At 43.5% G+C, this 27,716-nt stretch overlaps 2 protein-coding genes across 2 annotated transcripts; both read right to left on the minus strand.

The window, feature by feature from the left end:
• Nucleotides 1-5,870: 5,870 nt before the first annotated feature.
• nectin3b (nectin cell adhesion molecule 3b) lies at nucleotides 5,871-19,591 on the minus strand. Its single transcript, XM_052047461.1, has 6 exons — nucleotides 19,417-19,591; nucleotides 12,989-13,336; nucleotides 12,574-12,873; nucleotides 12,342-12,459; nucleotides 11,604-11,755; nucleotides 5,871-8,868 (listed from the first exon to the last, which is right to left on the minus strand). Exons 1-6 carry the CDS (start codon nucleotides 19,493-19,495, stop codon nucleotides 8,207-8,209), a joined length of 1,659 nt encoding a protein of 552 aa, XP_051903421.1. The 5' UTR covers nucleotides 19,496-19,591; the 3' UTR covers nucleotides 5,871-8,206.
• Nucleotides 19,592-22,160: 2,569 nt separating this feature from the next.
• On the minus strand, nucleotides 22,161-27,655 carry ppme1 (protein phosphatase methylesterase 1). The gene is made up of 13 exons (XM_052047462.1): nucleotides 27,381-27,655; nucleotides 26,689-26,784; nucleotides 26,392-26,482; nucleotides 26,238-26,295; nucleotides 25,638-25,689; nucleotides 24,562-24,716; nucleotides 24,364-24,454; nucleotides 24,183-24,248; nucleotides 23,978-24,098; nucleotides 23,714-23,843; nucleotides 23,586-23,630; nucleotides 23,355-23,487; nucleotides 22,161-23,182 (listed from the first exon to the last, which is right to left on the minus strand). Exons 1-13 carry the CDS (start codon nucleotides 27,464-27,466, stop codon nucleotides 23,179-23,181), a joined length of 1,128 nt encoding a protein of 375 aa, XP_051903422.1. The 5' UTR covers nucleotides 27,467-27,655; the 3' UTR covers nucleotides 22,161-23,178.
• Between the last annotated feature and the right edge of the window lie 61 nt (nucleotides 27,656-27,716).

The raw sequence follows: 27,716 nt of genomic DNA on the forward strand, positions 1-27,716 counted from the left end.
TTGAACATTTTCCCCCGGATGTATTCAAATGATATATTTATCATTTATCATACTAGATACCCATCTCATATCATTTCATTATGCTATTGTCCAAAATGTAAAGAATGACCTCCAGATAGGAAATTGTCTTATCGCAAACAACACAAATATTAGCTTATCGTGGCTGTATTTCTATGAGGTCAAAGTGGCATATTTCTCTATTTTTCAGCAGTATTGAAAGCAGCATAAGACGAGCTTAACCAGTGTTTCTGAACCACTGTTCTGAGACACATGAGTGTGCCATGAGAGATAATCAGGTATGCCACAGGAAATCTTTTTTTTTTAAAATTCATTTTGAATAAATGAAAATTTATATTTATTTACCCTGCCAGCGATGTACAATGACTTGCATAAAAATTAAATGCTCTTCCTTTAGAAAGCCAAATGCACAGGCTAAACAGGCCAACAATTTACAGAGTCATTAAATTTGTGGGAAAATCGAGACGGGTGACGCCACTTAGTAACAAATTGATGATTTTTTCTTTGAATTGTGAGACTAAATTTGCGATACGAGCGCTGTATGGTCACAATCCCCTTAATGAGCAATAGCAACACTTTGGCAAATACTTCATAATTCTCCAGAATGTGGCTTCAAGCCGTCCGATGCCACTCCTAGTTTAAGTTTTTGTCAAGTTTAGTGCAAAACATAGACAAATGCACTTTTCTTGATTAAAAAAACAACAACTATTTTGTAGTGCTATGACCCATGAAGCAGCAGACCGAATAACCAACGGTGCAATACAATCGTACACCTTCATATCCTTTAGCTTTTGCATGGAATTACAGTTATTCGCTAGTGCTGTACTTAGTGAGCTGAGAGGGGCGTTAAGGCGTTATGAATCCCACTGGAATTCTGGGTAGAATACACCCTGCGATAATACAATGTAGCAGCCATTCATAGAATTCAAATGTGATTCATAACAAAGCCTAGATGGAATACTGTAAACAGGTGGATTAGTCTTCTTAATCAGAATACTAGTGTTTACACTCGTGGGGCACATATAAGATTCACAAAGATTTTTGACTTAACTGCTTTAAATGCCCCACAAGAAGGCGAGTTTGGCCTATGATGCTCCCCGGTCTGGACTGATGGCTGGGTGGACAAATGCAAGCTTGCTCAGAGGTTGACGGGGGTCAAAGCGAGCGGCTGCGTCACATCACACGTAGTGTTCACGGTGGTTGATGTACACACGCTCCGTCCCGCTTTGATGACAAACCCACTCCAGACGGGATGACTGCGTGGGGCTTCGTCTCCCCGGTAGTGCCCCCGCCACCGCGGCCGCCACGAGGGGTCGCCGCCTCTCGGTGGCCTCGTACCTATGCTCGGCCCTGCGGTTCTGCATGTGGACGTCCACCAGAGATGTAGTTTCGCGTGGGCAAAGCGGCATCATTAACGTCACGGTGAAGGTGAGGAGGGGGGAGCTTTACCTGACACAGCCAGGCCACCTGCGATGCATGGACACCCAAAGGAACAGCAGGCGCTTGCTCCGAGTATGGAGGAGGAGGTTTGTGTGTCGGCGGAAGGTCAATCCTTCAGAGGATTAAATAAAGACATAAAAGAAATATCACTACAAGATTTTTTCCTTCAGCAGAGAATGCAGCATTTTGAAACACACAAAGGACAATAATCTGCTCTGAAACATGTCAACAGTTATCATTCTACCGATACGTGTGCAATTATTCCACCTTTCATTATTCTGCAATGTTTTCATGATGACGGTGGTTGTGATGAGGACGCCAAAGGCACTTAATATGAATACTGACCCCTTTATCGACATCGACTTTGCAACATGGAATGATTTTCGCTTTCAAGATGATGCTGTACTGTACACTTATGTGCGTACGTGCGTGTGTGTGTGTGTGAGATGAAGGAGAGTGGCGAGGCCTGCCTGTGTTGTCCCACTGGGACATCCAGCCACAGTCACGCTTAAGATGCTAACTTCGTTACAGCACTGCAGGGTGCGCGGTTCCGCAGTGTCACTGGGCCGCACACTTTCCACCTGAATTGCTTTAAAAAAATGTTTTTTTTGGACAGAAATGTCTGCACTGCATGAATATGGATCACCGTTGAAAGGGGAAGTCAGGTCAAAAAAAATCTTTACACCAATATGTTCTATCCACCCCTACTAGTGTAAACGCAGCATTCTGATTGATACATGAATTAATCAATAAAATCCACCCGGTTTATCCATCTCAGGGGCGGCCATTTTCCCTTGTGCTGCCACTTCTTGTCGACTGAACATGACATTACAGTTCCTATAAAGGGCAAAAAAAAAAAATTGTTTCATAAAAGGGTAACGACCAATCACCAATCAGAGACAGATGGATAAAACAAGGCGGATTTTGCGGCTTAATTCATTTTGATGCGTCATAGGTTGACTTTAATTGTATTTGGAAAGTAACATTATCTTGACTTTTTATATGTTGTGGCCGTGTGGTGCGCAATTGTGACAGCCAATTTGACTTCATTTTTGTCCATGAAATTGTCAAGCTCATCCTGAATAAGATGCTTTGAAAGGTACTTTGAACACATACCGTAAGCATGTGTTGTTAAAAAGTTGTTGAAAAATATGACATACATATGCTCTTCAAAGGCTAGTTTTGAACAACTCATATGCTTTGCTCCTCACTTTTGTAAAAGTGCCTTGTGACTTGGCAAAAATAGGGAAATGTGAGGTGGACGGATGAACTTGAATGAATTTTAAAATACAACTTTGCACCACCATTTCTTTTCACAAAAACAACAAAAAAAACTCACCATGATTACACCAGAGTGACAAAACTAAACGTTATTAGCTATCACTTTCTCCTCCTTTTGTTCAGAAGTACGCAAGGACACATGAACAAGGATAAATGAGGGGAATTAACCCGTGACCTTGCACAGGCGTTACAGTCCGCAGGTTACAAGTGAGAGCGGCGCCGTGGACTCCAATACTAAACGGAAACTTATTGTAATTCATCAAAACAAGTCCTCGGGCACTTAAAGCAGCTTCAGGGTTGAGTGTTTTAACATGTTTTCACAAAATAAGACAAAGGGCTATCTGTTCACAGTTCTTTGGCGCCCCAGCGGTGAAAGAGAACCCGCTGACAGGCCTCAGCCAGGGCTCATGGGGAATCATTTTTCATCAGTCATTTTTTGTGTGTGTGTGTGTGTTTGTTTCGAGGTGAGTCAGATTTCTTTGACTTACACTTTGTCCGAAAAGGCCGTCGGCGGGGCCTTGCGGGCCGTGACTAGGACGATGATGAAGACCGTGATGAGGAAGAGAGCGAGGACCGCTCCGATCACCGCCCCGGCGACGGCGATGGAGTTTGACCTTTCGGCCCGAGACTGTTCTAGGAGAAGAAAGACACTTTTGAGTGGTCACAAGCGCGGCCTGCAGATGTGGACAAAATGATGCCATAACCACAGCAGTAAAAGCTATTCACTCTGCCGACCACCATTGTGATACATCATGACAGGACAGGCGCTCTGCTGCACACTAAAAAGTCGTTTGGAATATTTCAATTATCAACACGGGAGGGGTACAACATTCGTAAAAACTGTCAGTATGGTGCGGAGCACAAAGTACAGCCACCAATGAGTATCTTTCCGACAGTCAATCAAAACTGAGGACCATTAATTTGTAAATACAATTTATGAGAATGATCCCTTGCTGCTGAACGCATACCTACAATTAATTATGGCAATTCAGTTTGTGGTTTTAGCCCCCCTCCAACCCATTAATACCTTCTTACGGCACATTGAACAAATCGCACGGACTACCGGAGTGAAAAGAAGTTCATTAAACGACAATTTCTTGCATTAGTGACCCTTCCGGTGTTTCTTTGACCATGTTTTGCTCACCACCATCACACCCTCCCTCCATTGTGTGTGTGGATCTTAAATACTCTTGTAATGTCTGCTGAATTAGCTTTGTTAGACCATATGCTTGCATACGCACCACGTCGTCCCTACCCCCGCCCCTCCGAAGGGATTAAGGCTTAACGCCGATTAAGATGCATTCATGTCACAGGCCAAACCGGCTGGGCCCAGCAGGTCTGTGTACAAATGGGAGTATGACACACACAGCCCACAAGGCTGACGGAGGACGAAAAGGTGACAGAAGCAAAAGTACACCGGCAAGGGTCAATTACAGTTGATTTAGCTACTGAGGTCGGGGGTGTGATCAATAATGCCTGCAATGAATCTTAAACACCACTTCCATCATGACGCATACGGACAAGTGTGGACTTTGGAGCTTCCTCATCCCCACGCGCCCTTCATCTCGTCCTCCACCCCTCCGCCATAGATGCCTCGCCCTGACGGCGGCTGAACTACGACATGTGCCGCGCCGCTTGATCGGCAAACGCCTTTAAAAAAAATAATAAATGTAGGTCGTCACTCTTCCCGCTGTAATGAATGGTGACTGACCTTCACTGCGTGGCAGAGAAAGAAGAGCAGCAGCTGCCGGTGAGGTAAAAAGGTCATTGATTTATCTGAAACAAATGTAGTTTTGGCTTTCCCTTCATTTTGAAGATTTAAATAAGAAAAGTATTGTACCAAGTTGGGATGTACTTTTCTTTCTCTAGGATGCTCCATTTTTTTAGTTTTGTTTTAAACTCACAGTCACCCAATGTCAAGTAAAAAAAAAGTTTGGGTACGATATGATGAATTCTTATGAGATGAATTTCTACAAATTGGCCTCATTCAATCTCAACGGGATGTGCAGAGTGCCCGTGAAGAAGACATCAAAGCTGGCCGATGTCATGCAGTCAGATGATGAATTAAATAAGAGAAGCAAGGGTGATGACAAGGCAGTCCCAAGCATCCTCAGTAGGGTCAAGGGTCACACTACTGCCCTGAGGGAGCCCATGCCGCCATCGTTAGTGGGAAAGAGTCACCGTTTCAAGGCAAAATAGCAATTTCATTTTTCCACCTCAGAGACGTGGAACATTTAATCCCACCTCACTCCGAGAGGCTTTCGGCTTCTTTGTCTGTCGTAAAAAAGTAACCTTGGAAACAGGCACGTTTCAATCAAATGCTAATTCCAAGCTCTTGTTGGCAAGCACGCCAAAAAGTGGAACATCGCGATCGTAGAGTTGCTTCAACGGGACGCCGTGTTTCAAGGCCACGAATGACAACAACAGTCATGACCTTTGCATAGCAAAGTCATCAGAGCTGTCATCATTTCACGGACAAGCACAAGAAAGTCAAGGTCAGACCCACGTGGTGGCAGCCATCGTGCAGGAAAGGGTAATGGGACATTCCCGGTCTCGGCGTGTCACAGCTTCGTGCACCCCCGGCATTCCCCCAACCCTCCTCCCACGATTTTGTGGCCAGGTAACGGGAAGAGAAGCAGCCCCAGATGAGCTTGTTGCCATGGGGACAGTCAATGGGCTAGAGCGTGGGACTCGGGGCCAGACAAATACTCAGCGTTTAATTTTACCAACTGCTAGACAGTAGGGGAGAGACACATGTGTGTGTGGGGAGGGGGTGGGGGGGTTGAAGTTACAAAAAGGAGAAATAGAAGGTACATGAGGCCTTTTTGTGCTGAATCCAAAAGGAAATTCTGACAATGGAAATCCAAATGGCCATATTGCAGCTAACGACAATAAGCGTAATCCCACATAATACCGAGACTACACGGTAATGAAGATGAAGCGAGGAAGCATTACATCATCGGCAACGTCCCAGATGTGCATACTGGATCTGAAGGAGCGAGAGGGAAGCAGGGGAGGGCTAACGGAGCCGAGCAGGGGGGTGGGGGGGTGTCTTATGCAGCATTCGGGAGCCAGAGATGATGTCATTTATTGAAGCACAAAGAGCCCAAGACTAGAGAAAAGAACTCATGTGTGCTAAGGTGCTTTATTGAAATAAAGTATCTGAGGGAGGGTGGGGGGGAAGAACAACAAATCAATATTTCACTGACATAAAATATATTTTTTCTTTCCATTAACTTACATTCCTGTTGAATACTGTCCACATATTTATATACAAAAAGAAAAAGGAAACTACTCACAGTGTTTGTTTACTGTGGTACTACCTGTGAACCAGAGACAACTCATTTATAACCAAAGTTTGTGTTTTAGTGACGATAGCGGGTTTGGAATACTCTGGTGTTTACGCTGGATATATGGCACCGACGACAGTAAATGGCACTGGGCATCGACAGGGAAACTACAGATATGGAAACAAACATCTTCTAAGGCACTAGTTCATTTATCAAGGTGTCTCGTAGCTTCGCTCAAGCAAACTGGATGAAGTCAGGTATGAGGGCTGAAGAAAAAAAAAAAATCGATTCGTCAAGTTTCCGCCTTAGTGCATAGAAGCAAAAAAAAAAGAGGGGATTAGGCAGCCATGCTTCCTGTTACCTGCAAGGATGTTTGCCTGGACACCGAGGTGGCCACAATGCTTATTTTGTCAGCCCAACCATGAAAATGTCACGTCAGGCCTGTTCCAGCTTTGCCAGCGCTCGATGCGGCTGCAGTTTGGAGATACACATGAAATTGTATTCTCAAGCCATCTCGCCCACCCAGAGAGACAAACGTTGCCTGCGGAGCAATTTCATATCTTCCCGACACCAACTTGTGTCCAAAGCAAATTCAAAATCTTTCCTACCAAAAAGGCATTTAAAGAAAAAACAGCGTACACGCTTGGCGGCGGTAGCCACAAAAGATGGCACTCTTTAGACTGTACAAACACTGGAGATAAACGTGACAATATGGCCGTGAAAGATATATATATATATCTATTTTTTTCTTTTTTTTTTTACACAAGGAGCATGTGTCTCTAGCATTTCACATTCGAAACGACATGGTTTTCACTGGCCAACATGCCACTACCACGATGGCTGCCTAATCACGGCACGACAGTCACACCCGGGCTAATAAGAACATCAATTGAACTAAACGTCCACCGGACGACTATCGTTAAAGTGGCTAAGGTGTCTTTTTATTTCAAGCTACGGGACCCTGTGAGAAGCTAATATATGCTACGACTTCATTGTCATCTAGTGTTTTCTACACGCCGTTGTCTTATTTCTACACACGAGGAAATATTTGGCCTCCGAGCACATAAAAGATGACATAAGCTACCGTTTATAAACACTACTGTGCAAGGAGGAGATTGTCCGATCTCCTCCATCCCGTCTGGTAAGTGCACGTGCCACAATACTTTTACATCACAGAGAGATCCTGACATTTAAGAAGACTAAAACAAATCTGGTCCCCCAAAACCAACATCCATGATTTGCATACAAACCACGTGGTGGGCCCCAGTTAAAACTCAAGATTTGTCCGGCTATCATAATCATCAAAATTATACCTGCGATGATGAAAACAATCTGAGGAGAAGTGGTGAACACAGCTACTGGAGCACAAGTGCCACAGACAAGCATTTAATTGACACCGCTACAGATTAGCGGACCCATTAGTAGCGACGGCGGCACTGCTGTGTAACTTAATACCGTACTCCGGTCTGTGTTGGCGGCCTTGTTACTGACAACCCCCCCGGTGGATACATTGGCCCTGTGCCAGAGTGCAAACTGTCCAATTGTCACGGTCAACGAAAAAGAGGGCCCAACTCAAGGAGGCTCAATAGCGGACCATGGCGGGTCCTTTCATCACATTTACAAATGAAGACTTCATGTCTGATGGTGGAAGGGACCTGGCTTCCTTTCTCAACTTTCCTAAGCACAACAGTAGGAGAGGTCCATCCCAGAACATTAACTCAAGTTAGCAAGGCCTCAAGTTAATTGGGAAGGGGTGTGGGGGAGGACTGAGATTATGGCAAAAGGCAGTGCAATTAATTGGACCGATAAATGGGAGGTTAGGACCGGTAACCATCTGAAGAGCCGAGACTCATCGCAGGATGGACGTCGGTTAGCTTCTGGTCAGCCATTTCATCTCAGTGTAGCGTATTCAGAGGTCACGGGTCTAAAGCGGATCGGTGTGTGCAATGTGAGAAAGCAAGGCCACCGGGGCTTCCTCACCTGACAACATTAGCGACTGGACAAAAAAAACTGGCGGTCCAGGGAGCGCACATACATAATCACACAACCACGAGGCTCATTCACATCATGAGCCTCTCTCAAGTGTCTTCCAGGGTGCAAAGGTATTCGAAGAAGAGAAGTCAAGTGTTTTCTGATTTAGTAAAGTGGTGATCGGGACGCCAGGACCGGGTATCTGGTCAAACGTACCACTCCCTGCGAGAGATGACCGAGCCGTCTTTGTGAGAGACGTAATCGCCCCGCGGGCCGCTATCGTAGCAGTTGTTTGGCACGTAGGGGGAGCCGTTCCTCGCAGGTTTGGGAGAGTGCGCGTATCGGGGCCTCCTGGGCTGCTGCTGTGGACTACAATACTCTGTTTGTCCCTGCTGGGGATTCTGCTGGTTGCTGTGGTGACCGCCCTCCCTCATGGCCCGCGTGTAGCCGTTAGACGGGTATTCATCTCCGTTGTAGCTGCAGTGGCGCTTGAGCTCGCAGCCGCCCCACTCCTCTCTGTCGTGGTCCTGATGGCGGTGGGAGCCGCCGCCGCCGGCTTTGGGGGCGTGGAGCTCGTGCTGATTGCCGGGGGCTTTCTGGACATCGCCGGGGCCCGGGTACTGTTTAGCGTAGCAGTCCCCGTGCAAGGTCTGCTGTTTCCGCAGGTAGCACACGCCGGCCAGACACAGCAGCAGCAGCAGGAACATGGCCCCGCCCACTGCCCCACCCACTACGGTGCCCAGGTTACTCTCAGGTAGCGCTTCAAGAGTAGTGGAGTTGAGATGAACGTGGCGCTTATCGTCCACTAGGGTGGAGGAGGAACCAGAGAGGACAGGAGCAGTAATGGTGGAAGGCATGGTGGGAGGATCTAATAGGGAGTAGAGGGGGTTGGGGGGGGGGGCGGTGAACACACAGACAAGTACAATGTCAGTGCAACTACATTAGACTACAGCAGTGATTCCCAACCACTCTGCCATGGCACTGTGTGACGTGAGGGATCATCAGGTAAAGTGGTGCGGGAAATTAGCCAATTTCACTTAATTGCTGGGAAAGGTATTTTTGATTTAATGCAAATGATTTTGAGTTTGCAATAATAATCTGTCAGCGACACCAGCGATTGACATTTCTTCAACCAGATGGAATGACATATGGCTTCCGCCAAGTAAATCATCTTTGCGATTGTGCTCAAATGAACAGCTGCAGATAACACGCAATAAATTCTTTTCTATGTAAATTGAGAGATTAGGTTTTTTTTTTAGTCGATACAATTTGCCATATTTTTGTTTGCTGGTGTGGAGAGATTTTCCCCAAACGGAAAATATGTGCCTTGGCTCAATTGACGTTGGGAAACACTGTACTACAGGAGGGTTTGGTTGACAGAACTATTGAACACACTTAACGAAAATCAGCATTCTCAAGGAGTCGATGCCAATGGACAAGGTGTGGGTGAACTTGGTTTGGATTGTTAAAAACCCTGTCAAGTGGGCCAGGGAGTCTTCAGTTTATCTCGACGTACGCACACAAAGCGTAGGCGTAGCTAGCTAGCTAGCTAAATGCATGTCACGGTTGCACCAGATAACTGCTGATGCAAACCAAGCGGTCAAGTTCTTATATAACGGGAGAGGGGAGACCCGTGTCGTGGGCCAGGTGAGTCCCTGACCACTGGTAACAATCAGGACAACTGGTGAAAAACGGTTTAAGACTGCACTACAGTCTTGACATACATTTTCCGCAACTATCGTGTATTTAGACAAATCTCTGAATTCACTTTACAAGGTCTTAAAAGCTTAAGATGAGATGTGATGGTTGGACATGGAGGTTATATCGTGATGACAGCTGAAAGAAAGATCTACGAAGCGCGCCAAGGTTATAAAATGCAGCGCCACAAGGCAAAAGTTGTCTTGTGTTGCTATGTTAAGACTAGAATTTTAGAAATCTGGAAAAAAAAAAAACTTTGGGTCACATAGGACAACGATTCAAGCCATTACAAATTAGTGGGTGGTTTGCAGCGCTTGATAAATAGAATTTTGTCTATTAGTCATCCCAGGGATGTTTGCCTCCATCTATTCGAGGACTCTTGCACAGACTCATCATTATTCATAACAAAGGAAGCCACAATTATCTACTTCTCCTATCTTTTGGGGCTGCGTATTCGAGTTGACTGTTTGATGCTAGTATGACGAGCTAGCTAGTGCGTGCGGCGTCACCTGCCAGTCAAGTTTGATGTGTTGAATTACATTCGTGGTTCACCATCTCTCAGGTTAAAAAAATACATCAGAAGCATGGTGAGATTTGATTGGGTCATGTACACGGTCAAAAATACTTATTTTTAGACTTACACGGCCATTAGAAATGTTATTCAAAATGATATTTTGACGAAAACAAAAATAGTACGAATTAGGTGAATGAAATCTGAACTATTTCCAGCCTTGGGTTTAGATATCAGGTACACAAAACGAATAAATGCGAACAAGCACAACACTAAAGTTAATGAACATTCCATTTTTAGTTCACTTGCAATTTTAATCCATGTTTATATTATGCCCTTAACGGCTACTTGGTGACAGCAGCAACAAATTACATTTGTTTCAGTGCGGGAGGGCTAAAATATTTGCGGAGTGTTTTGTATTCTGGAACTGCTCTACATGTCTAGCATATTTACAGCGTTGCTGTAACTGTTTAGACACTGAGCTCACATCCAATTCATTATCCAATTTCCTGCTAAATTCACAGGCGCTGAGCTAATGATTGTTGGGCTGGCAACATCAAGCCCTTGCCCTAACGTCTTGCGATGTTAATTGAATAAGTGTAAAAGGATCGGGACGGAGGACCACAAAAACGAAAGAGTGAACTAAAGAGAGAATGAGAGATGGAGAAACTCAAGTAATGAGAACTGTCGAGAAGCCAAAGTGGTGCCAGACAGGATCAGAGACGGACATACACTTCTGATTGGATAAAGCCACAACCCCGGAGGTCTCGTCATCTTTATGTGGAGGAATGGAATACGTTCAAGGAAGGCGGTCAATTTATGCGAGCCCACTGACAGACAGACAATAAGGAGTAAAGCAAGCTCGCAACACATGTCATCGAGCGCACGCCTGCGCAGCCCCTCTCATAAGAAAATGGAATATGTATGATCAATAATATATAAGAGTTGAAAAGAACGAGTTCATGTTTTATGAAAGGGAGACATCATCCCACTCAGGCTGAAGACTTTTGCCTCTTCCATGTGGCACAAAATACACACAAGACACATTTCAAGGCCATGCTAAGAAGAGAAAACGTAAAAACGGCAGGCGGAGGACGACTTGACTAGTTAGTCAGGGGCCAAGAACGTGCTATATGAACATCTGGGGTGTTAATGTTTATCGTCAGCAAGCAATTATGGGTCAAGTAGGATAAGTGCCCATACATGCTGGCGAATGCCCTGGGAGGCTGCCAGCAGCTGGTGCGTATCGGACAGGAGTGAGGCAGAGTCACATTTCAGCTAAAAGCACAGCGTCCCCGCAAAAGCAATGCATTCGATGATGCGTGCGGCATGCATTGTGCATCCTCAGGCAAATGGGAGCCAGACGCGTTCCGGTGTGCGAACGCCGCGCTCACCTTGTATGAGAATGCGAACGTCCCGACTGCGGAGGTTGATGTCATTGGCAAACTCACACCTATACACGCCCGAATCGTTCCTCTGGAGAGGACGGAGGAAAAGCAGTGTGCTGTTGAGGATTTCGACGCCTTCCGGCATCTCACCGTCCAGCCTGGAACAAAAAAACAACGGGAACATTCCGATCAACATGTCGGTCGTCTCAAAGTACCGATGCGGAACGGACTTTTCCACTAGACAAGTGAAGCAAACATCATCACTGCTCATCTACAACCTGATGCTCATCCCTCAGAACTTTGTCGAGTGATGGACACTTTTTACGGGTTCATTTGTAAAGCTGGCGGCACGAAAGCGCCAAGTCAACAATGACGAGAAGATCCTGACTATTGCATGAGCGGATCCGAGGACAGAGTGATCCGTGTGACTCCGCAAGAACTCCAAGATGTTATTCCACTGGACAAAAGCATTCCATTACATCTCCATTTCACAACAACAAAATATCCAAAGAGCGGCCACAACACAAGGACCACTTGCACATTCTGGTTTCATCCATCATGATTCAAATGGACTGCAACCACAATAAATAGTTTTAATACCTCTCTTACAGCATTAACCAAATTTGAGCACCATCTTGGAAAGGCAGATTTATATATATATATATATATTTAATAGTTCTGGTAATTGCATCGCTTTAGACTGCACAAATGGTGAGGCCAGTCAGCGTACGAAAATACACCCACCTGATCCATCGGAAATGATGAGCTGGCGGGTTTGCGTTGGCTTTGCACATCATTTGAACACGGTCCCGGCCCACATACCAGTCTCCATCGTATCCCACCACAGAGATGTCAGGAGCAACTGTCGCAAAGAAACAAAGCTGATGAACCGATATGGCGACATCACGACACGCAAGAACGAATGTTGTGGGTAAACCTATGCCCAAGAAATAGGAGTCCAAATAGATGCACCTACACTGTACATTCAACTGGTAGGGGACCCTGAAGTCATTCAGCAGAGCCGGGTGGCGGACGACGCAGGCGAGCGTGTGGCCCTGGATGTGACGGGTGGGCTGCCAAAGGTAGCGCACTTGTGTCGTCGTGGTTCCGTTGACGTCGTCGAAAAGCTGCACTTCCGACTGGCCGAAAAGGTTGGACTCCCAGGACACCTCGGCGGGGGGGCGGGCCCGCTCGGCAATGCAAGTGGCCACCACGGTCTCGTTGCTCCCGTCGATTAGCGCGGTCGAGCCGGCAGACACGTAGACCTTTGGCTCCACTTACGACGACAGAGAAGAAGAGGCATTCAAGTGGACGGAATCAAAACACTGGCGAGGACAGGTCACAATAAAACATGACGTTTTATATACGTACATATGCTTTTCAATGCTTACCGAGCACGCTGACGGTCGTGGAGGCTTGAGTGTTCCCGAGTGGGAATGTCGCCACTTTACAAGTGTACATGCCCATGTCCGCAAAACCCACGTTCTCCAGTACGATGGTGGCATCGTGGGAGGAGGGTGAGCGGAAATACAAGCGATGGATGAACTCCGGGGAAATGGAGATGCCGTAGTGCGGGTTGTAGACGGCCACCGTGACAGAGCCGGTAGGCAAACGCCGCTCCCAAGAGCTCTGGGTGAGAGTTAGGTTGGTCGCCACGTCCACCCGGCACTCCAACGTCAGGTTCTTCCCCAGCACGGCGCTCACACTGGGGGGCACGACCACCTGACTGGCCAACAACCCTGCCACAGACATACGTATGCAAAAATGAATGTCCCGAATACAGAAGCCGTTGCCAACTCACTCATCTCTACCAATGAAGTTGTCTTCAAAAACCTAAAAAGAAAATAGAAGCACGAAAATTTGACAGTTGCACAACCAATAAATATATTTTCTGCACTATGAGGCGCCTCGGAGTATAACGCGCACCATCAATGAACGGCCCATTTTAAAACCGTTTTCATATATAGGGCGCACCGCATAGAAGCTACAATTGTGGCGGCGGTTGCATTATGCAGCCACCAGATGGAGCTACGCTCAAGACAATACAAATTTATTTATACAGAGCCTTCGAAACCGCAATAAAGCGCTTTACAGAACATTTAAATTAAGAAATCAAAATATTGATCCATATATAGGGCGCATCGGATTATAAGGCGCATGGTCGGCTTTTGAGAAAATGGAATGCTTTTAGGTGCGCCCAATAGTGTGGAAAATACGGTATGTACATTTCCAACAAAACAATTTCTTCCACTTGAAAAAGAAAGTGCTCAAATTGTGTCATTTACATTCTCTCTCATTTTTTCCTCGCAACACTGAAAGAGCTGAGCATTGACTGCGTTTAAAAAAAAAAAAATCCAGTGGCCTGGGATGCAAATGTATTTTGTTTGACGCCCCCAGCCAAACAAGAGAAACAATATAGGTCATACTAGGACTTTTGCTCAAACTACATTGAGGAATATTTATGGAGTCGCTTCTAATGTGTCATAGCTCCTCAAGCGCAGAGCGATGAGACATTTGTGGCGATAAGACGGGATTCAAAGCATGATAGCATCACAGCGGGCGTCAAGCATTTATACAAATAAAACACAGATGACATTGGGAGCGCTCATTTGATGAATCTGTTTAATCTGCAGCTTCCCTTCACCCAGACGGAGCGCATGAAAGCAGTCCCTTCTCAACACGTCCTCTTTTCGAACAAACCCGTGGTCTTTTCTGTCACAATCGTGACACCGCTCAAAAGCCGAAAGCTCATCTTTTTAAGGAAAGGCAAAAAAAAGGGACACGACAAGATCCCAGTGAAGGAGACGAGTCGATATGGCGATGACATCACCGCTCAGAGAGAGAGAAAGAGGAAAAAAAAAGTGCAAGGAAAGACGACAGAGGGATGCTGTCTTCAAGATTCCAGTTAAGAGAAAACAGATGAATGACGTCACAGCTTCATGAAAGAAATTTTGAAAATGTGTCCCCAAAACCTTGGACCGCATCACTAATTGCAACAAACTGCCAACGCGGATAACATCACGACTAATCAGAACCTGCTGTGCTGCTCGGCAACTGAGCCCAAAACACTATTCCATTGTTGTTTTGCCAAAATCAGCTCCATCTCCGGCCAAACTCCCTCTCGAAAGACCGCGTCCTCAAATATTGGTGGAGTGACTATGTGAAACGGCTAGTGAGCAATTATTTTGTGGCTACTAATTGATTTTTCTTTTGCACAATAGCTGCAAGGCGCACGAAATAATGACAGGCAGATTTGTTTGGGGGTTTTTTTTGCCCTCTATAAAATTTATCACTACAAGGAGAGTGAAGGCGTTCTGAATGAAGAGTGACAGGGTCGCGGCAATGTCGGTTCACTTAGTGGGGCTAATTACTTTGTAGTCGCCTCAAACAAGGCACCCACAATTTCACACACTGGCACACAAAAGTGAAATTCAATACCAAGTATATCATGACACGTGCCCATAGGCAGTAATTCAACTGGAAACCCCTGGCACTCATCAAATTGTACATGTGCAAACATATTTTCACTTGAGGGCATAGATATCACCAATTGGCAACCATCCTGGAAAAGAATAATTATGTCAGTCTGAGACCTCAGAAGAAATATGATGCTCCTCTCACAGCACAGTCAGTCGTCACTGGATGCATCCAGAAATGCTTAAAACTTCTTGTGAATTTGTCCCAAGAGACTCATGACAGCATTTTAAGAGCCCAAGCCAAAGCGATGTGATGCGATGTCTGCTGCTTGAATTAAACTTGTCAATGTTTTAAAGCCGGGGCAGCAGTTTTTCCATTTTATGGAGCAACTTTTATTAAGCACAACTTATGTTGCATTTGTTACAACTGGCTGTTTGGTTGTTGACATTTACTGGATCAATAATTCTAAATGTACTCGAAATAACAGCATTTTTGGAAGATGCCGTTTCACAAGCGTGTGAAGGCATTACACATGCTTAAATTATCCGCGCCATGAACAATTGACTCACAGGGTCCACTAGTTGGATTGGAAACTACAGATATTCATATTTTTACTCCCCAGTCTGCTGCTGGAGGCTGTAAATTTCCCAAGTGTGGGACTAATAAAGGATATCTTATCTTTTATCTTAAATATGGGACCATTTGGTGAAAGACAAAGATAATGTTACACATCCTGTCGTGAATTGGGTTCATTAAAATGTCGATCCTTGGGTGGTCAATGCTCAAATCGCCAAACTCGACTCCCGACGGCCACTGCCCCGCTACTGAAAGCGTTAAACTGATTTCTCCACTTGCCGCTTCAATACAGGCAAAATAATAATGTCAGACAACAAGGTACAAGGAAAGGAAGGAGCATTTCTGCGCTTCTGAATTGGTAACGACTGAGGTATAGCGACGGTGTTCAATTTTTTATTGGTGACATGACAACCTTACATAAGCGTGCCCTCGTTTTTCCTCCGACTGAGAATAAAAAGTGACGGGAATAGGGGGCAGAGTGTATTTGATCATATATGCAGACTAGCTTGACGTAACAGGAAGCGCGTACTTTGCGTGCTTTCAGGGGCGTTTTAAACAAGCTTCTTGGTGTGCAAATGTGACACAATCTGTCCCCTTCACACTCAGTAAAATAAAAAAAACCCCAACAGATTATAGATATCCTAGCATCAAGGATACAGCGCTCCCTGGGGACTGTGTGAGGCTGGTTCTCACTTTCGACTTGCATGCACCACTTTCAGATGGGTGCCAGCTAACACAAAGCATGCGAGTAGAAAAGCTTGAGAGAGCTTTTCCAAGGATTCCCTGGATCCATACTAGTATCTTGAACCGACTCCCCCCCCCACACCCAAAAAAAAATGGGTTTCCCCCTTTTATGTGGTTTGATGTCAGAGACACTTTGGGTGGGATCATGCGAATCATCTCGTTTTGAACACGAATGTTCTCTATAGAGAAGAGCATTGGCAGTTACTTCAAGTTAGTCCATCAAGCATGTGTAAGTGGTAGCAGGAGTATAAATATGTATGTCTTGGCAGAGGCCGGCGAGTCTCGCTTAAAGTGGGAATCAGAGCAGAAAATAGATGGTGTGAGGGTGGAGGTTGCAGCGGTGCTTGGGCAGAGCAGGACAGAGTACAGCTGAATCATCATTTGCAGTCTAGACTTATTCAACTCACAAATCAAGTTTTTGTACAAGCGGGCCAGCTTTCACAGTGGTACAAATGCGTCCGGCGCTAAGAAATCAATCAAAGCGAAGCACTCTCACAAGCGTTTCTTGAAAGACGTTAAGCAGTCTTGAGGCACTATTTCAAAAGGTCATAGATTGAAGGGGAGTGGGGGGTGGGGGGCAGTTAAAAGCACAATTGTAAATGTTGCATATTTGCTTGATACAATTTTGCAACTTTGGCACTGAAAGGGTTAAGCCATCTGTCCATTTCTGAAAATGCGTTTGTGAGCGAGCCATTTAGCACTTCGGCCTCACTATTGTCTAACATTCAGGCTGAACAATCTAATCAGCCCAAAAAGTTTCTCAGCCAACGCCTTTCAATATTGCGATTATTATTTAATATGCGATACATTTTTTAAAAACAAATTAGTATTTGGGTAACTCTAAACAGTTTCTCGTGCAGTAATCCATCCATAAGTATTGTTTTCTGTTGCCGTACTGCATTTTTTTTTTTGCTCATGAAATTTTCACAACAGCATTTCTTTGGTTCTGATAGCACGTGAATCAAAACTGAGAAGTGACAAAAACAAATTAACGGCAACAGAAAACAGAAAATTGGGCAAAGTTGGCATGTGTCACCGTTTAGCATACCGCAGTATGTTAAACAGTGACTGGCCATGGTTGGTGTTTGGCTAAGTGGTCAACGTCGGGGCAGGGTAGTGTTTGTGTTGGGCGATGACACATACCACACCGCTACTTAAATTGACACAAGCACAATTAACGCTTGGTGATGAAATCCTGCGTCCACCAGATAATGCACAGGACTGTGGCGGCCTGCGTTGGCAAGAACCTGCCCACTGGTTGTCAATCTTACAAAAGCTGGGCTCACTCTTGGGCCAGCAGTTTGTGAGGCATGATGAGGGCTGGCACATTGCGCAAGACAGATTTACTCCGAAAACAAGCCCATTTCACCATAAAAAGAAATTGTAATAAAAATTGCTAATCATTAGCCAAAGAAAAGAACACTATAAACCTTTTTAAAATGCATAACAAAAATAAATACTGTAGATAACACAAGTTATTACTTATCAGTCAGTGAAAGTTAAAAGTCAGATGCACACAATGAACCACCTTGATGTTAGAAGTGCATTTTTTTTAAAAAATCACCTGGGGTTCGTACCTTGCAACATACACCCAACCCGCACCCCCACTCCCCTTCCTTCACGCTGCACGTTACAGAGCAAACCAGTAGCTGAATCAGAATATCTGTCATTTTCCGCACTGTCAGTTTGAAATAATGTCTTGTTTTTATATAAAAGGATGGAAATTTGGGTTTTTAAAAATTCTGATGTCAATTATTCGAAAACAAATTTGATAGGTTAATCACTTTTAAAATAATCATTAGCGGGTGGCCTGAAAATGCAAAAATATGCAGCTCAAATCATCTTTTCATATTGAAATGAATGGAAATTCCATTAATCTATTCTTGTCGTGAAGTGAGATGAGTTGATTGAGTTGAGTTTGTGGCCAACATGAGTTGAGCTTTTATCTACTAGTATACTCAATGATTGATATATATTAATTGTACTTTCGGGATCTAGTGGAAGACGATTGAAGTTGCCTTTCACTCTTCATTAGAGGTGTCAAACTCATTTTTGTTGGGGGCCACATTGAAGTGACCGTTTTCTTCAGAGGGCCGTTATGACTGTGAAGGCATTTAAAGAAGCCAAAAATTATGGCTGGTTCAATGATTGTAATGTAATGAGGAGTTTGGTAACAGGAAAAATGATTACAATCTCTCTCCAATTGATTACATATGAGAAGTTGAAATGTTGGTCCAGATTTTAGCAACCATGCTAGAAGTTGACATGTTTTATTTGCTTTCGCGGGCCACATAAAATGATGTGGCGGGCTGGATCTGGCCCCCGGGCCTTGAGTTTGATAGTGTGCTCAATATCACTGGCATGGAGTGATGAACAAATGAATTGCATTATTTGTGGTAACTAGATAACTTTCTGACCAATCAAGTCAAATTGGATAGTTTCCCAGACACACCTGATGATCCCTCACGCACCGTCGTGCCCACAGTGGTTGGGGATCACTGTTCAATACCTGTGCAAATACCTGGAAATCGCTGAAAATGTTTCTCCCTGGTTACAGATTGATCTTCCGATGGACAAATCATGCCGTTTTCAGTCTGTTGCGGAAATTGGCGTTAATGCCCCGGTACTTTTGAAAGAGGGTTGACTATAAATACCCTAGAAACACGCTGCTTTGACGGAGAATGTCCAGGCGTTAATATGGCTGCCATTGAATCAGCAGAGTGGCTATATGTACAATTTATTTGCATCTTTTCCTCGGCGGTTCCTATGGAGTGTTACTATGGAAGCTCCGGGTCGGAGCACGATCAGATGTGGTGAACTGGCTTGAAACACGCCGAAGCGGCGATGCAAGTCAACTTGCAGCCAAGTTTTCTCTGAGCGATTTCTTTGCGAGGCAGCTGATAAAAACGCACGAGTCCAATAAATATTTTTTAATTAAAAAGAAATAAAAGAAATCCTCACTTTCAGCCCACGACGGACGCGAGCTTTATTAACTTGGTTGCTGAACGTGCGCGATAGTTGATCCCTCAACAACTTATCTTTTCAAGTGTTGGTAAAACACAACGAAAAAAATCCCACTCACCTGTCATATGGAACAAAAGGTGAAACAATGCGATCTTGCCATAGCGTCCGAGATAAGTTCGGTCAGAAAATGATGCCATTGTTGCTTTTTTTTTAATCAAGGGGAGAATTGCAACAGGACACGACAGCTGCGCACCAATTTGATGGTATGCACTGAGTGCACAGTGGAACCTCCTCAGCAACAACTCAGAGTGCATGCGGACCGTACCATCCTCACCACATATAGCAGGGGGAACTTCAACTCACCTGCCGATGAATTGAATGGCATTTAATTGTGGCTCCAAAAGTAATTTTACCCTTGGAGGAGTGAACCATTATTATTCACATTACGTCATCTCTTTTAAAAACCAATATCAATTGATTAATCAAGTTCAACTTTAATCGTTTCTGTCTCTGCACACGACGAGCTTAACCAAAATTGTCGTCAGCATTGTTGAAGGCTAAAAAATATATACGTAACTTGTCTAATTCGCGCAACGGCCGACTGTTTTCACACAATGTAAATGATGTAAATGTGTCAATGTTTTTATTGTTTTAAACTATTTTCAGTTTCACCTGTGTACTTTTTAAGGTATGTGCATGTCTTATCTGTATGTGACCTATATGACCTATGTAAAGAGCAAATTAATTTTACCAAGGAGAGAAAAACATGTCTCTCAACCTCTATGTCCGTCCATCCATCCTTTCATCCACATGCTCAGGCTTGAAAATGGTGAATGTCATAGTTCTAGTTTAAATTGGATTCTGTAAAGATAGATAGATAGATAGATAGATAGATAGATAGATAGATAGATAGATAGATAGATAGATAGATAGATAGATAGATAGATAGATAGATAGATAGATAGATAGATAGATAGATAGATAGATAGATAGATAGATAGATAGATAGATAGATAGATAGATAGATAGATAGATAGATAGATAGATAGATAGATAGATAGATAGATAGATAGATAGATAGATAGATCCCCTCTTCTGCACTCTCCTCTTTAGTTCTCTCCACAGGTTTTCAATGGGGTTGAGGTCTGGCGACTGATGGCCATTGGGGGAGCTTGATTCTGAGTCTGGTGAACAGTTTCTACAATTGCCAGAATGGCTTTTCATACATCTTAACTGCATCTATGCTTATCTTGCAACACGCCTCTAATGGGGGTAAAGGGGCCCTCCCACATGTAAATGTGACGTCACCAACACCTAATTATAAAGAGTCGATAAGTCCATGTGTATTTACTGATAGTATATCTAGATATTCGGCGTATGTACAGTGCCCACCATAATTATTGGCACCCTGGGTTAACATTGGCAGAACCGGAGGTTTGGTTGGGTGTTAATACCATTGATAACAAGTTCCATTTACTTATTTCTTTCAGGTTGGGCTAACCCTAATATTTTACTCGTTTGGCTTAATCCATCACTAAAAAGTCCCATTGCATAATTCCGCGTTCCCTACAAATTCAATATAAAACCAGCAAAAGTTAGTCGGCACATCGAGTATTTCAGTCTCATTAATGTCTGCATGTGGGTGGGATGGAGTGGGGGTTGGGGGACAGCGCTCCCTCCTGCTGACAGAAAGCTAACCAGGTCAGCGCTTTAATTTGAGTCTCAGTGCCAGCCGATGGGGGAACCTTTGGGGATACCAGTTAAAATGGTGGCAGAATTATTCGTCGAATTGCCGCATTAGTGCATTCCATTTTGTTGCCTTCACTGTCACAGACCAATGCCATTGTTTGGAGCTTTCATTCTATCACCAGCTTGTTATGTAATTGGACTTTCAACACTGTTGAATAGCCAGGAGACATTTCTAGCAAGTTGCAAACGAGAGCCGAAGCTTATAGATGTTGAACATGGAGGTTTTGTGCACTGTACTTGTCCACATGCTGCATATTCAAACCGTCTTTATGGGTCAAGAAACAGCGACTCATTTTACGAAATAGAAATATCGGGGACACTAACAGTGAGGGAGTAAGTTCAGGGAAAATAAAATGCCATTCTACATTTTCTTGGTCAAAGATGTGAAGGAGTTTGTGATCATGACAACAACCTTTGTCTCGGTGCCCCTGTCACCAGGTACTTCCCCCGCTCTGGAATGTTTTTCAGGCCTCCGAGTGCTCTTTCGCAGAGGCCAAGGAGGTTTGAGAAGACTCCGCGCTCATGGCAGAGTAAAGATCGGTTCAATTAGTCCACCTCCCGCTCAGTCTCCTTTTTCTTCCATGGGTTACCACTTATCTCCCTGTTTACGCTCATGAATTGGCCTCGCAGCCTTTGTGTCCACCTAGACTTGGGGAACCAAAAAGATATTCATAAAACTCGTTGGATACACTGCTACAGTATAAAATTGTTATAATTGGTAGTTAGTGGCCGTTGAGGGATCATCACATTCAAATGTATACCAACGAGGACACCTGCTGGATGTAGTAAGAACTTGTTTCTTTTTGTCTTATTGCTCGAGATGCAACTAAACTCGACTCTTGGCTTTCCACGCAAAATATTCAACTAATGACGGCATTGACTTGACCAACATCAGTGCAATATTTGTGGGCAGCAACACAGTCTAAACCCCTGCTGACTTAAAAAAATGTAAGACAAGAATGATCAGATCACGACACACATCGCATGAGGGAACTCATGTGATGACAATTGTCATGGGTTTGAATAAAGCTTCTTGAATCCACTTCCATTTGCTCCACATGCTCTTTTTGACCTCACACAATATATTTCCCTCGTGTAAACAGGCACAAACAATCGTTTATTTCTTTTTCATTTTATTCCACGAAATACATGAAGGAAAGTAAGTCGTTTGTGTACATCGGATGCTATTGTGCTATTAAATTAATGCACACAAAATTGTTGTTTACAACTATAACTCAAAACACACAAATCGAATGTTGATTTTCTTCTAAACCGCTGCACTCAAAATTGCAAAGCAACCAAATTTGAATATTTTGTGCGCATGTAATGCTGTTGTGCTATGTGATGTTAAATTATTGTACGAAAAATTGCCCCAGTTTACAACTGACTCGGGGATAGTTCAAAACACACAAATCAAATGTCAATTTCCTCTCAACAGTTGCACTCCAGATTGCAAGGCAACAAGTAACTGAAGAAGCTTTAAATACTTTTATCAGGACAATGAATGGATAATATTAATTATGCAGGGCTATTTAATTTGTTCTTGTGTCGTTGGTTCATTGTAAATTGAAAGTCTAGTTTGGAATGGGGTTTGAATCAGTTTGAGCGCAACTGCCTGGATGTGTTTTGGTTGAGTAGCGGAATCAATGTACAGGTACATGGGGCAACAGACGATAAGGCGATCAAATAATCGATTTTTGAACAGTGTGAAAGTTTTGAGTTCTTTACAAGGCAGACTGTAAATGACCTTGAAGTAAAGCAGGAAGTAATTCAGCTATGGTGGTCTTGCTACGAGACGTATTGCTAAAATTGACACATTCCAAAGAGCATAAAACATCTTTGCCATCCCTCTGAATCACTGTTTGCCATGACAAACACATTTCGTAACTATAACACATCACCCTGGGAAGGGGGGCGAGGGACATGAGCAGAACTTTATATGAAATTTTTAAAAAAAGAGGAAAGAATACAAACAAATTCATGTGTTTTACAATCAAATAAGGCCAAGCTGAAAAGCAAAGTATCTACAAAAAAAAAAAAAAAACAACAACAACAATGATTTTTGTTTTTATATCCTTTGTATCTGCTTTTGACGATTCTTCAAATATTTCTTCTATGGCAAAATATTCAATTAACTGTAGAAAGATCAGACAAATTAGACATTCGTTAATATAGTTTGAGAAGATGCAACAATTTCACGTGTTCTGTTCCAAAATGGGGATTCTGAAGAATTTGTCAAGTCGGCAGCGAGGTGTTCATTTCAAATTTGAAAGCTGATCGTTCATATTAAGAAGGACAATCGCTTACCACATATATCCTTCTTTAAAGTCGGTGAATTTGTGCCGGACCATGAATGTCGCTAGGGCGTCTGCTACTTTTTCAGGAGCGTCCTCATGGACAGCATGGCCACACTGAGGGAGGACCTGCATCTGAAACTTCCCTGTGAACAAAGGTGAGATGTTCAAGCAAAAAAATAAAATAAAAATAGGCGGTTGTATTTTCTTTTGAGTCATACTTGAGTCTATTCAATCTCTTTACCTTGCATCTGTCCTATGGTCAGATCTTTGTCAAGCCTGTCCACCCCTGTATCAAGAACAAGTTTGAAATGCTCACAACAAAACATCGACTAGCGATATGGTTGGCGAGGTGTGTGTGTGAGATCGAACCCGCGAGCAGGAGCAGTTTGGGCACAGAGCAGGTGAGAAAAAGTGAAGATAGGCCTTTAAACCAGCCCTCCCAGTACTTCTCGGTCTTTGCCAAATCGACCCGCCACGTGAACATGCTTTCCTTTTTCATCTGAAACAAATCACAGCTATTCAAATACACACAGAGATGTGTGGCTTTTGTGATTTGTTCTCTGCCGAAGATCTGATCAGATTGTGCAGGTCAAATTTGTGACGTCTGTACAGATTGCAGATGTAACACGCAACCTCTTGGTCATCTTCCTTCATTCTTTTCTTGTTGGACTCTTCTCCTTCTTCTTCCTCTTCCTCAATGATACCCTCACCAATGCTATTGGAGACCATTGGGCTCCTGGTGCACTCCTCACATCTGTCAAAGTCAGAGCAGCACAAATCTGTAGGACCGAATGAAGACTTCTCATGAGCACGTGCCCAACTTGAAGACAGGACATACTTTTTCACTTGGCCTCCCATCGACACCCGTGCTGACTCGATGTTTCGGATCTGGCCACTCTTCACACTAATACGGAAATGTAGCCACGTTTTAAGCGAGCGAACACAACAAACGGACGATTCTGAATCGGAAGATACCAACAACAGCTAACGTTGAAGCTTTGAGGTCCCTTGAGGCTTACCTCCACTCGATGGCATTTTCCAGTGATTTAAACATTTTGGGCCGACTTCTGAGGAAATTCTGCATGCTGTTCAGAGCGTCCATTGCAGTGCCTGGGAGAGAAGACACACTCAGTGTTAAACAAGTGACTATATGTTAGAGATTCCAAAACAGAATCACTCCGGGAAAATAAATAAATAAATTTTAAGAAAGCCCCTACCCTCGACAACGTCGATGACGCAGAGGCCAAGCAGCGATGGTATATGATTGGCAGCGGCAGTGTGAACCGCAATGGCCCCACCCATGCTGTGCCCAATAATCATGATTGGCGGTGGGTTTTCTCCATAAAGAGCCTCGACCACTTTGCCGATATCCCTTTGGAAAGAAGAGGAACCATCAACATTGTTTTGGATATACGGTGAGAAAAGCACAACCAACGACATGGCATGTTCAAAGTCAATAAATACAGCTTTCGATAACTAAGTACAGTAGAAATAAGAAGTCTGTCCAAAGGACATATTTTGAAATTTTAAAAAATGATACCAAGATAATAATTTAAAAACGTTCCCCCCCCCCCCATCATTAAGGTGTACAACTAAATAGGAGAAAAAAAACTTGAGGGAGGAATGAAAATAAACCAACTGTGACGCGGTTCCACAAGTGTACGCACCTCAGAATTGACCTTCACATTCAAACTCATGTTAAATGTGAGTCAGCACACGGCATCAACTGGTTAATTCTGAACTTCATCACATATTCGAATATAAGAGGGGGTGCACACTTGTGTAACCATTAGATTATCTCCATTGTTTTGTTTTACTTCCTCTCTTTAAAAAGCACGATTACATTAATTATGGCACAGGTGTCAAACACAAGGCCCCGGGGGCCAGATCTGGCCTGTCACATCATTTTATGTGGCCCGTGAAAGCCGTTAAAACGGCAACTTTCATGATTCTTTCTAAAATGTCTACCAAAATGTTAAATTCTCATATGTAAGAAATAGATATATTCTAAGCATTTTCTTGTTGCAACCCTCACTATGTTGGTAACTTAAACAATCGTTAAATCAACAGTTATTCTTGACTTCTTCATGTGGTTTCAGTCATAACGGCCCTCCAAGTGAAACGGTAACTAAAATGTGGCCTGCGCCAAAAATGAGATTGACAACCCTGAATTACGGTAACCGGTTTTCAATGATTTAGCTTGGTATCATTACATTTTTTTATGTTAAAAAACAACAACAACAACAACAAAAACATGTAACATGGGTGTGCAGACCTTTTTGCAGCAACTTACTTGGCCATAGTGTCTGCAGAGAGATCTTCGGAATTCTTCACTTTGGAGTCACCTGAAGCAGATGACAGCGATGAACATGAATACAGTCTTCCTCTGATATAGCACAGCTCGGCATTAGCAAGGCTCCTCATTAGTGGATTTTGTAGAGATCAATTTTTGACAGCAGGGCCTGTATAGCTAGCATAATTAAGTGCAAGAAGAGGAGGTGCCCACACTAAATCCTATTAAGTGCTGTTCCCGCAGAGCAGAGAGACAATATACATGCGAGTATTGTTGTATTGTTGTGCTTCTATGCATTGCTGCTCTTCGTGTGTTTAAGTGGCAGTTTTAAAGGTTTATAATTACCGTAACCTTAATTCTAATTTTCCTTTGCCTATTTGTGGTCATTTTGCCTTAAATGTAAGATTGCAAACTTTTGCGAGACACAATGAAACAGTTTGGTTGGACCGCTGAGCATTGCAATACATTACCTATTTTTTGACGAGCATTTAAGAAGTCTTATGTGGCAAACGGCACCATGTCACGAAATGAGTTGAGTCACCTGCCACCATAGTGGCTGCCGTTTCTCATGTAATGATTATTACAGGACCTGCCACTCACCGTGAGCTCGGAGGTCCATAGCCACCACCCTGCAGTTAATCCTGCTGTAGATGACAGCCTGTAAAACACGAACGAATGGCTTTAAGTACACTTATAATGCTTAAAAGTCACGCACTATGTATGACACGATGATCGTAAACGTTATGACACTCACAGTGAAGACGGCCCAGGAGAGAGCAGAGTGTCCTCCTCCATGGAGCAATAGGAGTACAGGGCCATGAGCACCACTGCAGTAAACTCTGAAAATGTTCCATGTAGTCAAAGAAACCCTCAACCCAAATAGCTCAATGCAATTACAGCAAGTGACAAAGTAATGAGCTTCATTTTTATTGAACTGAAATGTTCAATGACAAACTGAAAAGTGGAGGCTAGTTAGAATATAAAACTTGGAAGAAACATCACAATCGTCATTTTCAGACATTTTTGTAGGGACACAGAAGATGTAAAAGATATGTCTTTGCCATTTTCATTTTCCACTTCAACATCTTCCATGGTTTCAAAATATTGACTCCAGGACAGCGGAGTGAAATCTCTCCTTCGTCCCGGCCTGGATTGAAAAAAAATAAAATAAAAATAAAGCACAATCTTAACATCGAGCCGTTTTCTATACCCTCTTTATTCTAATTTGAATATTAAAACACTCTGATATAAATGAATGTGAAGCATTTATTTGGAGAGGATTTTCTTTTGGACTGTTTAGCTGTCGCTTAACTTTTCTTGCTGTAGAAAAGGAATCACACAGTGTTAATAATAATAATCATCAATATTACTAACAACAGATGGTTAAAAAAAAAGAACACAGCAAGTCCTGATCCTAACATCCTGGCTGTTTTCACACATACTACTCTTGTGTTTACACGCTATGAATGAATAGCGTGTAAACACAAGACAATAAAGAACTCTTTAAATACTAAAGTCGAAAGATGAACCTTTAGCTTGTCGTATCATATTAAACAAATATTCCATTTCAAAGTCTTGACAGCCTCGCTGCTGTCCAGCCCACAGGAGAATTTAGTCATTTGACAATTATCCCTGGATGTACGACTTTGATGCAGAAAGAACAAATCGTGAGATGTATTATATATGTTACGTTTGAAGTCCAATAGAGTTGACGACATGCTAATATGATGCTAATTGACTCACCCCATCTTCATTTTGGAGCTGGACTGAAAGCCACCCGGCATAGGAGGTCTGGCAGCTAACAGGTTTAAATGCAACTGTTTCTCCATGTTGGGGAAAGCAGATATCGCTCACGGTCAGGAAAGCTTGAATATGACATCAATCCAGTCTCGCCGCATAGGAGTGTTATTCCATACCTACACCGATGCTATGCACACATGACACAACCGATACCAGCTAACTGCTGCTACATTTGGACCACAGGCTAACGCAACGCTGTGAGACTGTTTCTCTTCTTCTACGTCACCTCTACCTTCTCTGTCTTCTGCGTAAAATCCGATGTTGTGTTGCCCCCTCGTG

The sequence above is a fragment of the Hippocampus zosterae genome, chromosome 16 (assembly GCF_025434085.1).
Source record: "Hippocampus zosterae strain Florida chromosome 16, ASM2543408v3, whole genome shotgun sequence".
Lineage (NCBI taxonomy): Eukaryota > Metazoa > Chordata > Actinopteri > Syngnathiformes > Syngnathidae > Hippocampus > Hippocampus zosterae.

Coding starts and splice junctions, on each gene's coding strand:
- nectin3b (XM_052047461.1), bottom strand. CDS start 19,495: ATGGCATCATTTTCTGACCGAACTTATCTCGGACGCTATGGCAAGATC. Junction 12,874..12,988: donor CACGACCGTCAGCGTGCTCG/GTAAGCATTGAA, acceptor TGTCGTCGTAAG/TGGAGCCAAAGGTCTACGTG. Junction 11,756..12,341: donor CATCATTTCCGATGGATCAG/GTGGGTGTATTT, acceptor TTTTTGTTCCAG/GCTGGACGGTGAGATGCCGG.
- ppme1 (XM_052047462.1), bottom strand. CDS start 27,466: ATGGAGAAACAGTTGCATTTAAACCTGTTAGCTGCCAGACCTCCTATG. Junction 26,785..27,380: donor AGCTCCAAAATGAAGATGGG/GTGAGTCAATTA, acceptor TTTTCAATCCAG/GCCGGGACGAAGGAGAGATT. Junction 26,296..26,391: donor TCTCCTGGGCCGTCTTCACT/GTGAGTGTCATA, acceptor CGTGTTTTACAG/GCTGTCATCTACAGCAGGAT.